This window comes from Pseudopipra pipra, chromosome Z (assembly GCF_036250125.1).
Source record: "Pseudopipra pipra isolate bDixPip1 chromosome Z, bDixPip1.hap1, whole genome shotgun sequence".
NCBI classification, from domain to species: domain Eukaryota; kingdom Metazoa; phylum Chordata; class Aves; order Passeriformes; family Pipridae; genus Pseudopipra; species Pseudopipra pipra.
The window spans coordinates 28,779,389-28,791,535 of NC_087581.1; the positions used below are offsets into that span (position 1 = coordinate 28,779,389).

Here is a 12,147-nt window from a genome sequence, read left to right on the forward strand (position 1 = left end):
TATGTGCCACTTTATATTTCTGAAAAAGTCTCTTACAAAGACTCAAGTGATTTTTTTTTAATGCTCTAATTGCAAAAGACTTACACCTCATTTTATTTTTAAAAGCCACTGCATATAATTTCTTCCTATCATATGCTTTGGAAGCCAAATATGAGAAAAGGGAAAGGAAACAAAAAACTAGATGCTTTCAAAAATGCCTCCAGGAAAAAAAGAATAACTGGCATATTAACTGAAAGAAAAATTAAAAACCAAAATGAAACAGATGATAATTGACGAAATCTACAGTGACTGGACTTTTTCAGTCTTATTTACTAGTTTCCAGTAAAGGGCACAGAGGAGATCAAACAAAGAAAGATACATATTAAACCACAAGAGACAGATACTTTTAGTCTTGATGTGGTCTATTCATATTCATAAAAAAGTAAGAAGTACAAACGCGACTACTGCAATGTAATGGTTAAATGCCCAAATCCACAATATGGTAAGCCTCCGTTCAAGTAATTTCCCCTGAGGAATATGGACTCTGATCAGGGATTTCACTAAGTGTTTTTAATTTGTATGATTTTGTCTTGCTTAGAGTAAACATCTAAGCAAGAAACTTGTGTCTGAATATCATAATTCTGAAGCTTATGCATGCCCAAGAGACTTTGATACTGGAAGATCAGCTATTGATATAAGCAACAAAAACTTTAAAAGAAAACCAACTATTTTTTCAACAGTAGAATTTTCAGGTGTGTTGCCCTAGCTTCATAGCCCTGTTCTCATCATTTCAGCTTTCACTACTTCCATTAGCAAAAGTCTGAATGCAATATTTCAGATTGTGTCTCTAGGTGCCAAGAACACTCAGATAATTTCTTCATCAAAGGCAATCGACTGAAATGAATAACAGTGTACATCTTCCAAATTGAAGGTGTTGAAAAACTTAGGAAGTTACCAATTTATTCATATTGAGATTTAAGAAAGGTCCCATCTCCCAGTGAAGATGACTTATCTGAATTCTGTAACTCCAAAGATTTAAAGAAATTGCAAATGCCCTGTTTCAGTTCTCTCATTCTGCTTGTGCTTGAAAAACATTTTCCTTTCATTTAGGAACTTGTTCTAGGAACTAAGAAGTCATTAAATGTTAAAAGTGTGGGAAGTTTTCATATAACACCCAAATTAATAATTTTTATAAAAAATGCAAATAAATGCTATATGACTTCATATCTTTAGTAACCTTGTCTCATGCTTCCAATCTAAGACAATGTCATCCTGCTGAGATGATACCTAGCATCTCAAAACTGAAGCAGCAAAATTCTAGCAAAGACATTGTCACCCATCAGAATGAGAGTAGGGTGGAAACCCTATCTAGTAACATTCAAAGTGATTTTTCACAATCAAAATTCGCGTGTCCACCATAAAGAAAAGTTGTAACATACCTCCACATATCAAGGAGGAGTGAAAGGGAGAGTAATTCTAGAAACACTATTTTTTCAGAGTGCTTCCTAGAGTTTAACTAGGAAGCTACATAATATACTGAAAAAATGAGGAAATACAGTGTTGTGGTGGGTAGACCTTGGCCAGTGGCCAGCTGCCCATCAAAGCTGCTCTATCACTCCCCTCTTCAGCTGGACATGGGAGAAAAAACCAAGATAAAAGCCACCCCATAGTCCCCACAGCTACCACCACCTTGCCACGCAAACCGATAGCAAGTGTGAGAGCAAACCAGATCAGCAAGCTTTACAGTAGTCTCTCTGTTTTAAAACCAGAATTAACATATTAATTTAGGGGTACTCTTTGCAAATGACAGTGTCCAAGAACAGCAAATTTAATGAAAACATGACTAAAAAACCAAACAAAATATTGGTCAAGGACCTCTGGAAAATCTGTAAGGTATGGACGTATGGCTACATCCTGACAGATTAACATTTATTAACTGCAGCCACCATAATCTGATTGACAAAAAACGCTTCTTTCTGTACCTTTGTACACATGTACCTAAATCTGAATATTTCTGAAGGAAATGCTGAAATGAAAGTAAAAGCAAGGCTCCTTTGTGGGAAGGGTGAAAAGCATGCTACAATGCCATTTGTGTGGAGGGGAACACATCCTGCCTCCAAAACTCAACCTGACACACGTGCGCAGCCAGAAGCAGAAGCTGGCCTCCACAGTTTACACACACATAAGACTTTTGCTCCCTGAATCGGGCAACACACAGAAAACCTAAAATACTTTAACTCATGAAATACTTTCAGTGTGCCACAGCACAGTATTTCATTTAAAATGCAAAGCATCAGAGAGTGCGTGAACCAGTTCGGCTACCAGGGTCACTCTGATCACAGCCAAGCAAATATTGAAAATGGCAGCAAGTCTGGAGCTTGAAAAAATGAAGGCACAGGCAGAGGAAGAAGCAGTACTCTGGAAGGTATCACAGGCCATGTACAAATGTAGAGCACACATACAGTAGGACCCACTGATGGGAATCAAGACAAACCTTGAATGGTGTGGGAGCAAAGGGGTTAGTTGGGGAACAACGGAAGGTAACCCTAACTGGATTCGATACCTCCTACAGTAACAGAAAACAGCAATCCACATGTTACAGCACCTTTGGCAATACACAGTACTGTTAATGAATAACTCATTTTCAATTATGGATTCATTTTACTAATTGCAGGAACTTTATTAGTTCTATTTATAAACAGACAAAAGTATTTAATGGTTATTAAGGACCCTGATTCAGGAAAGTAACTTACTGTACACGAACCTTAGGTTCAGCAAGAGAACAGAGATGACAAAAGGCCATTCTTATATTAATGTTAAAAAAGAAATTACGCAGAAACTGGAAGACCATTATGTATTCTTTTAAAATATGTGCAATATTTTTCAGAAATACTTTTGAAAATATAGAAAGTACAAGCCATCATTTATATTACATATCTGTTCCCTTTCCTCAGATACAAAACTGTAACAAACATGAAAAACAGTTTTAAGAACACACATGCAATTATATACTACATGTATTATCACAGATGTTCATTGCACATATGATGTATTTGACAACAAGGGAAAACAGAAGGGCACAATCACTTCCAAGATGTAAAACCAGCTAGAAATTATTTTATTAAATCAGAAATGCATGCAAAGAAGAATTAAGCTTTTATTTATTACTGTGTTAGAGGGTAACTGTTCCCATTGTGAACAACATGCAGTAAGCACTAATCACCAAAAAAAAAAAAAAAAAAAAAAAAAAAAAATATCTAACTTTTTAATTTTTCCAAAGATGTCAGCATCTTGTTCATGGTGCATTAAAAGATTTTTCAAGAAGTATAGGGAAAATATTTTCAGCATCATAAACTGAAAGCTGCTAATGTTTGGATTTTTTCATGCAAAAATAAAAGTAAGATATTAAAGCTGTAAAGTTTTAACCACGTAAAATAAGTACATAGCAGCAAAACACTTCACACACTGATGAGAGAGTTACACTCATGGGGATACTTTAACATATACCACAGGGACTGATCTTGTATTTGAGAACCTACTCCTTTGGTAGCTCTGAATAGCTCAGATTTAGTAGTTATGACTAATAGAGCTGGCGTTTTCCACTTCTCTGTAACTTTCCTTTGTGTATATTTGTCTGTCATTTTAATTCCCACTCTCATCAGCACAGTATTTTACCCAAACTTGTATAAAAGAATTTGAATGCAGAGAGACACAAATGGCAAAGAAGCACACATATTGTGTTTGGTGAATCAAAAGCAGACAGTGTGTCATCCTCCCACCTTGCTGGTGTTGAACTGAGAAGAATCAGCAAATGGGTTAGTGCTGCTGAAGACACCTGGCCTACAGAAAACACTGTTCTGCGGGAAAGATGGAGAAGAGTTCTAAAAGGAAAGCATAATAGAAACTAAGCAAAACCAATTTTTAATTAACCCTTTTTACTCATGAAGCAAAACATATTTATGTAGTTGTTTGGGCTAACTAAACAAGGTCCACTTCCTGCACTTTGCTACAGATAGGTGAAAGTGGGCAAAACTGTATTTGCTCTGTGTTTCTATCAGCTTTGTTTAGCATAGCATAGAGGAAAAGCACTGATGCTCATATCTGTTCTCTACTCTTCACAAAGTACATCAAGTAGAGAATTGAGCAGCACAAAGATGAGTAAATTTATGTGCTATTTGTACAATTTTGTACAAGCATTTTTTACTTCGCAAAAGAGAAGGTTTAGTAATATTAGGCATCTCTAAGCAGCTTTCATATCTAATAATGACTTTTACTGAACACTTTGTATATGAGTGCGTGCACCTATAATTGCTTGAATTTATAGTTTATTGAAACTAAATTCTCTGGTCTTCTGTTTTAGCGATGGAAGGTATTTCCTCATTATTATGTAACATGAAAACAGTTTACACATTTAGACGAAATTAAAGGATGTAATTCGATCATTTATATTCCTTACTCAGTTTTTGTACTGTACTCTATTTTGAGATCAAAACAAACTTAATTAAGAAGGACCAGCTCTGATCGCACAGTTTGTTGGAAATATACCATGTATACATGATACAGATGTATCCATCTGTCAATAGCCTACAAGTCTTAGGTCTATAAGTTAAACACTGCGGAAAACAAGAAGTATGGTAAATGGAAAGGAATGTGAAAAACTTGCAGGATCGTTTATATCAAGAGTAATTTAATCCGAACGTACACTGCTGTTTAAAAATTTTCTTAAAGCATTTTGCTTTTTTCTAAATGCTTCTGAAAATAGTAAACGCATCCCTAAACATTTATTTTCAAATACTGTATTGCAAAAAAGTAATGTAATTTGATAAGACAATATAGGTCTTGACTTTACTGTGTCTTCAGCAGTGAGAAAGCAATGCCATGCATGAACAAGGTTTCTCACTGTCAAGTCACTCAAAGTCAACAGGCTGTAAGATTTTTTGTTTACACACGTCTTTTAGAGAAGTTTGCAACAAGTAATTTGTTACTGTAATGATCCCATTACACTTTAACACCTGCATTTGTCATCTGCGTAAAATTTTAAAATGTATCTTGATGGAATTTTAGGAAACTAAGAAAAGCATCACAAACCTTACATATATCAACAGTGAAATCCTAGTAAAAGAGGAAACAAATGTCAGCTACAGTCATTCAAAAGCTTGCCTTTTATATTTTTCATGATGGCATGGTTCCTAAAATACTAGTCCAAATTCTAATCCATGCAACAGTATTGTGTCAATATGGACTGACTACTATAATAAAATATGGAGCATTTGAGTTTGCCTGAACAGTTCAGTTTAGCATACCTTCTTGCTAATATAATAAGAAAAGCAAAGGTTAAAATAAAGGGCATTTTCCCTTTTGCTGTTTTTTTATTCAAATCAAAACCTAAATTAACAAGATTTTTTTTTATCTTTTTTTTTCTTTTTTCAACTAACTTTTGTTCATAATTTTATTAATGTGTCCAAGATGCTAAGGTATCAGAAACTAGCTAGCATTTCCTATAGCACAATGCTGTAGGCATAATACTATGGCATCATAATCACGGTGACATTTTATTTCTTACTCAGAAATAAACAGAGCAGTATTGGTAAGAAACACGGACTCAGTGGGTAACTCCTTATTAGCAAAATTATCCTTTGCTTAATTAGCTATTAGCAAAATAGCTTTTCATAGCCCATTTGCATTACTTGGACTATTCTGGAGTACTCAGGATCTCTTTATCTGCTAGATAAGCCTGAATGAAAAAAAACAAAGCAGAACTGGACTCCTTAGCTACATATCACTTGAAACTGACTTCCTGGCTAAATACAACCTGTATCATATTAAATATAGCTACTCTGTGCAGGCAGCTAGCTATTTGGGTGACTGCACATGAATGAAACCAGGAAATTTCCTTATAAGATCTCATTATAAAGTACAGATGCAAGTTTCAAAAGATGAAGATAATAAATATAATGCCATTTACGAAGATCACAATGTAATGTATGTGTACAGCAAGAGCAATTGCAATGTTTCTTCTTACAGAGAAACAAGGGTTTGTTAGTACAGTCAAAAAAACCCAACAAGCTTAATAATTTGAAAATAGAACAAAGAACTACAATTAGAAATAGGAAAGGAGCATTCTCTAAACAAAAGTAAGTTGTGATAAAGTAGTGGCATCACTCCCATCCCAACCTGGCCTAACCATTCAGCAGTGGCAATTCTGCTCATATCACAGCAAACACAAAAGCCTTATTTTAGTAGTTTGAGCATCAAAAATCAACATTCAACAGAGCTTTTTCATGCAACTTTACCTTAGATGACTGACGATAAAATGGGTTAGTAGTTTTCTGCCCACAGGGAGCAGAAGCTGAAGAAGGGCTATAAAGAGACTCTGGCTGGGGAACAAGAGTTATGAGACAACTAGTAAATAAACACGCAGCTTACACAGACTCTACAAAGAGGAAGTTTAGTTTCTAGTGATGCAAGCAACTTATATTAAAGCTCAGTAGCTTTTGTCTGCAATGTCCATGCAGCTTAGTGACAGAAAACTTCCGTGTACTTCTAGGTCCTTTCATTAATGTCCAAAGAATTTTTTAACAGGTGCTGTATTTCTGCATGCGCTCCTCAGACACGCTGTCAATCTCTAAGAGTTGGTTTTAGTTAGACTCCTACTCTGCCCCCCAACAAATTATCTTTCTTGAGGCTTTTCAAAATAGTTTGTGGACGGCGTGATGGAGGGTAATTCCAAATCCAAATCGATTTCATTCTAAATGGAAATAATACTTAAATCAAATCTTTGTTCCTAAAGTAGCTGAGATGGCACTTTCAGGATTAAATATCCCATTCCCAAACACCACCATCTTGAACATTTGTTTCATTTATTACTATGTATTACATCTCTTTCAATATTCTTAATGCTTACCCTTGGTCTGCTTATAATGCTCTGTACCATAAAGACTACAGGATTGCCTGCCTTCCGTATGGCTTCCACAGCTTGTTCATGGCTGGCATCTCTGAGGTCAATTCCATCCACCTGTAATTGGAAGGCCTCATCTTAACATTGCAAGAAGCTACAAGAATCATGAGTCAGTTTTGGTTAGGAAACTTTGACTAAAACCTGAGCCCAAACCTCTGTTTCTAGTGGAAAGCTTTCTACTAACTTGGCCTAAAGTCCCTCACACACAGGTTTGAGATTTCCAAGAGCACTGAAAGGACATTAAATAAATATTCTCTTATTCTTCTGTTTTAAAAACAGGTTTTTCAACATTCTTGGTTCAGGCTCCATTCATTTTTTCCATAGGCAATATAACATAGCAGATATGATAATCTGAAGACAGTGGTAGTTTTTGCCAAATACTGCTTCCTGTAAATTCTATCTCAGAGAAATCTGTCTCCCAGGACTTTATGAGATTTACAAACAGAAATTTGTTAGGTGCTGTAGAGTCTTTCACAACGGTTTTTTGGGGGAGTTTGTTTGTTTGTTTGTTTTTGAAAAGCAAGATAAGACCAATTTTAGCTACTAGGCACTTTCTCCAGAAGTCAAATTTTTAGGTCAGAGCTGAAAAGCTTTCTCTCTTCCAGAAGAAGGCACTTACAAAGGATGGCTAAGGATAAATTTTTGCCTGGTTGTTTTTCTTCATGTCTTCATGTATATTGGTGCGTGAAAAAAAATTGTCAGGTAAGAACAATGTTAAGGTGAGGTTAGCATCAGTAAAGTATTCTCACAAGGACCACAACAAAAGCTAGAAGATAACACAGAAAGGTTATTTGTTAGTGGTAATTTTTGCACACAGAGTTATATGACTTTATATGACAACTTTTTAATTGTCTAACTCTACCTTAAACTTAACCATTCGATGTAAATAAGAGAGCACAAAAAGAACCTGAGAGAAATTCTAAACCTATGAGGAACTGAACAAAGGCTCTCCAACTCCCCGTGTCTGAAATACTGTATGCAATAGTGGAGATAAAGCTCAGATATGTCACAGCCTGAGAAACTGAAATAATCCATTCAGAAACAGTCACATTAACATAACATTTTAATTTCAATCACCCATTCCAACTTCTGCAATTATCACTGTCAGAGTCAACTGCACTCATAAAGATCCAGTTATTCAAATAAAATGACTATTTTTATTTTGTGGCCATCAAGCAAAATTCCAACTCCCGTCTTGTTATAACAAACATCTTGTTATACAAAAAACTGTTCCATCCTATTGAAGAAAGTGCTACTTATACTAAGGTATTATTTCAAGATACTTATACTAAGGTATTATTTCAAGATCCTTGATAGGGATCTTGTAGCAAACAGCAGACTGCAGCTCAGTGCCACTGTGTAAAGCAAGCCCAGTTTGATCCAGAATCACCATCTCTGTCACCCCCCCTTGTTACATTCTTACTGATGGACAGCCAGCTAAGCACATCCAGCAGGATGGAGGGCAGTTCCTAAGAGCCTGATGCTGGAGACAGGGTAATGCCTGACACTGATAATCATCACAGGGAAGACCTATTTTTTCAGCACGTTCGTTCTTCAGTATCTTTAAGCAAGAAAGCAAAAGTGGCTGTATGAACACAGAACTGGTTAAGTAGAAGAGAAATCTAGATAAATCCCTTCATGCAACACCAATGGCTACCTCACCCTCAGGCATGGACACAAGTGTACTTACTTTCCCGAACATCAAACCCAGATTTCTTCATGTCAGGAATTAAAAAAAAAATGTGTCTCCCTTAATTACTGCACAAGATGCATAAGAATGATGTGATATGATTAAGATTTAAGAGGGAAATAAGCTTGGTATTTATTTGCATGATCTGCACTGGCCATTTCTGTTGCTACCCAATAAACAATAGTGAAATCTTTTAGCTTAACCAAACTTAAGCTTTTTCCTACACATGCTGGCTTTAAAACAGGCAGGTTGAACTGCTGGCTTTGTAGTACCCTGCTCACATAGTCAGTCATCTATGCTTCAGGTTAGATATTCAACTTAACAGACAGCTGACTGCACATAAACATCAGCAGATGGTAGCACAGTCTGCATGGCTCAAGTGGTGTCAGCTGGAGCAATTACACAGCTGTCAGCCCAGAACTACAAATCCATCTCAGCGGCTCCTGAGATGCTGGGGGCATTGCAGCAAAAGGCATTCAGCTGGTACCTCTACAATTCGATCTCCAGTTTTCAGAGTTCCATTTTTGCCAGCTGGGCTGTCTTCCAGGATGTGCTTGATAAAGATCCCTCTCATCACTTCTCCATTACTCAGGCGGCTCCCCATCCCTCGTCCTCCAACAATGCTGATCCCCAATGACTTGCTAGGCTCTCTCCAGAGTTCAACCCTGTTGGGAAAAAACAAGGGCCAAAATAAATAAAAATCTGTTGTGATTATGACAATGCTGCACACTGAAGACACCTGGATTTGCACAATTATTTTATTCTAAAATAACCCTCCTTGCAAGGTTTTGTTTTTCAGTGGGAGTTATCATCTGAATTGCTCAGCAGGTCTGTAATTGAGTCTAGTGTTGGTCACTTTATTTTGGATTCTGATAAAAACTTTGAATCCTTCTATTCATCTCTTCTTTCTGGATCCCAAAGAATCAGCCTGGGATAAGTAAAGATAAGTTACTAAAACAATCAAGACACTGTTAGATTTAGCCCAATGGCAGTAAAAATCAACTCCTGCAATGCACAACATACATAATTGCAGCAATTCTGCTGTTTTCTTACTCCTCTTAAAATATACTATGTGTTTCAAAATTTTTATATTTCATATGACATTTTATTCTGTGCAACTAGATCTGCACTTACTTTCTGGGCTGGTTCCAGTTACTGAAAGCTGCATTTTGAAATTCACTTTCTTCTCCCTCCCCCTCTTCACGTTCTGGAAGCTCTGAGAGTTCCCTAATGATGAACAGGAACATGCAATTCATTTTTAAAGAACTCATATAATGATTAGATTTTTCTGAAAAATTTCATGTATTGAATCACCCTGCCAGCACTAGAATTTGTACACAGGATTCACATAAGGAATTTCTTCTTCAGATGTCTGTTAGAATACATTTGGTGTTTGAGGATTCCCCATTCACTTTTTTCTGCAATGAAGTCGCTATCCACAACCACAGAATAAAAGACTATGCAATTTGGAACAAGAACCAAATCAGAGCTAAAGGTAATTATTGACTGTTTTCAAAATGGAATAAATAACAACAACAGCACTTAAAAAATGTTACTGCTTTTGGAGATGAATTTTAAAAAAACCCAAACAATATTAGTCACTTTGAAATTTTGGACTGTAACTGCAATGAATTTTTGAAACTCAAGGAAAGGATGGCAGAATTAGTTCTTTCCACTTACATTCTGGGAAGACCATCAATACTAAATTCTTATGTTGAAAATACTGAGTATTTGTGGCAACATGTAAATCAAACTGCATGGTATTTAAGAGAAATTTAGGATGAAACAGAATTCAATCTCCTTTTTTGGGCAAATCAAACAGTATGAAACAGATCAAACCTTGAAAAAATGTTCAAAAAATTTTCTAGTCAAAGTAAAAATTGTATTCTGAACAGCTTTTTATTGTAATGGCTGCTGGTCTGAAGAAAATCACCCATTTTTCATCTCTTCCAAACCAAAACTTATCTTCCCAATATAAGTAAAGTGTATGGGAAGAGCTGCATCTGAGAGCTCTGTGGGAGAAAACCATAAGCCTTTTGACTCACCTGACAATATGTGATGGAAAAAGTTCAGGTGGCACAGCTCCCTCTGTCTCTTGTCCCAAACCGGCCCTGTACTCATCTAAATTTTCTGCTGGCACATATGTAATACTGCAATAAAATGGGACATGATTAAAGTAGCATGAGGACTGCCGGTCCTCCCTTTGGTGGGTGTGAGGTATGGATATGAGGAAGCCACTCAAGACTACTTCATTGACTTCAAAGGCACAATGCAAGTACATTTGGAGTAAGCTGTTATATGAATACCTTGTGACTTTGCAACAAATATGCATTTATAGTCAAATTAAGTAGCTGAACAGTACATATATTTCTGTAATTAAAATAAATGGTGCTTGAACAGTGACAAGAGTGTTAACAGAGACAATCCAGCTTCAGTTAAATAGAGTCCTCAAGGAAAGACAAACACTGAAGGATCTGTGAAGTTTGAGGCACCATTACGACACTAAATGACTGCTGAAAATGTTTCTGAAAGTTGGCTTGTAGGAGGTTTTGTGCTTTCCTATGTGGTTTTGTATTTATTTTGTCCACAGATTTGGACATACAAATGTGTTACAGCATACCACCTATGCTCCAGGGAGCAATCCCCTGCTCAACTCCTTCCTCCACCCCTTCATGCACTTCTAGGCAGTTTGGGACAGTCAGATAGTCATGTTTCACCAACCAAATGACATGCAGACTCTACTCGATGTTTGAATGCCAGAAACAGAAATGGTCCAATAGACTGGGGAAGGAGAAACAAAAGGAAGGAAAAAAAGATTACACATGAAGAATATTTCTTTAAAAACTCCACTCTATAGGCAAAAGGATACCATGATATAAACAGGGCTACTTAGATGGCCCTCCTTTAATGATGCTTTGTCTTCTTAAAAGCATCTAGTTGTACAAAAAGCAGCTTATTGTCAGATCCAAGTCTGCCAAGAAGTAAGGTTAATGGAAAAAAGACAAGGGAAAAAAAAGTCTGTCTACTCATACGTCACATTGTTAAAAGAAAAATTAACATATTTCCCCACAGAAGAGAGAGAGGAAAAAAATAATCTGGACGACTTCACAAGGATGTGTAAGCTGCTGAGGAGAGACTCTTTCAGCTCTGAGGCTCAAACCTGGAGCTGTCTCCTGTCTGTCATTCCCTGACTGAAGTTCTCTGTCTGACTGTATCATTTTCCCAAAACCCAGAGACCTCCTGAAGAGGAAAAGTGAACTTCCAAACCCTTAGGGAGTCCCGAAATGCAACAGCAGCTAGAGAGAGAAAGAAAGGAGCTGAAAAACTCTGAATCGTCCTGAAAGCTGAACCAGGACGGAATGCAGAGGAGGTGGCTGTGCCCTCTGCAGCTGCTACCATGCTAGCAAGCTGAGAAAGAGCAGAGGAGCTCTGGTAAGACTGAACTGAAAGCTGCCTTAAATGCTCTAATCCAAGAGAAGTGAAGGTTTCCAAGAAAAATCCCCTGAAGGCTTGGACTTGG

The 12,147-nt window shown here is 36.8% G+C and overlaps 1 protein-coding gene across 19 annotated transcripts in view; it reads right to left on the reverse strand.

Annotated features, from left to right (window-relative positions):
• Positions 1-12,147, reverse strand: part of MPDZ (multiple PDZ domain crumbs cell polarity complex component) — a 111,206-nt gene that overhangs the window by 36,587 nt on the left and 62,472 nt on the right. For 6 of the 19 annotated variants that reach the window (XM_064641242.1, XM_064641249.1, XM_064641245.1 and 3 more), the window contains 7 exons: positions 10,673-10,777; positions 9,762-9,854; positions 9,115-9,292; positions 6,884-6,994; positions 6,273-6,356; positions 3,759-3,860; positions 2,474-2,545 (listed from right to left, as the gene is read on the reverse strand). In XM_064641242.1, the coding sequence (XP_064497312.1) occupies positions 2,474-2,545; positions 3,759-3,860; positions 6,273-6,356; positions 6,884-6,994; positions 9,115-9,292; positions 9,762-9,854; positions 10,673-10,777 (745 nt within the window). The remainder of the gene's footprint in view (positions 1-2,473; positions 2,546-3,758; positions 3,861-6,272; positions 6,357-6,883; positions 6,995-9,114; positions 9,293-9,761; positions 9,855-10,672; positions 10,778-12,147) is intronic. The other 13 variants (XM_064641250.1, XM_064641246.1, XM_064641259.1 and 10 more) reach the window with 6 other exon arrangements.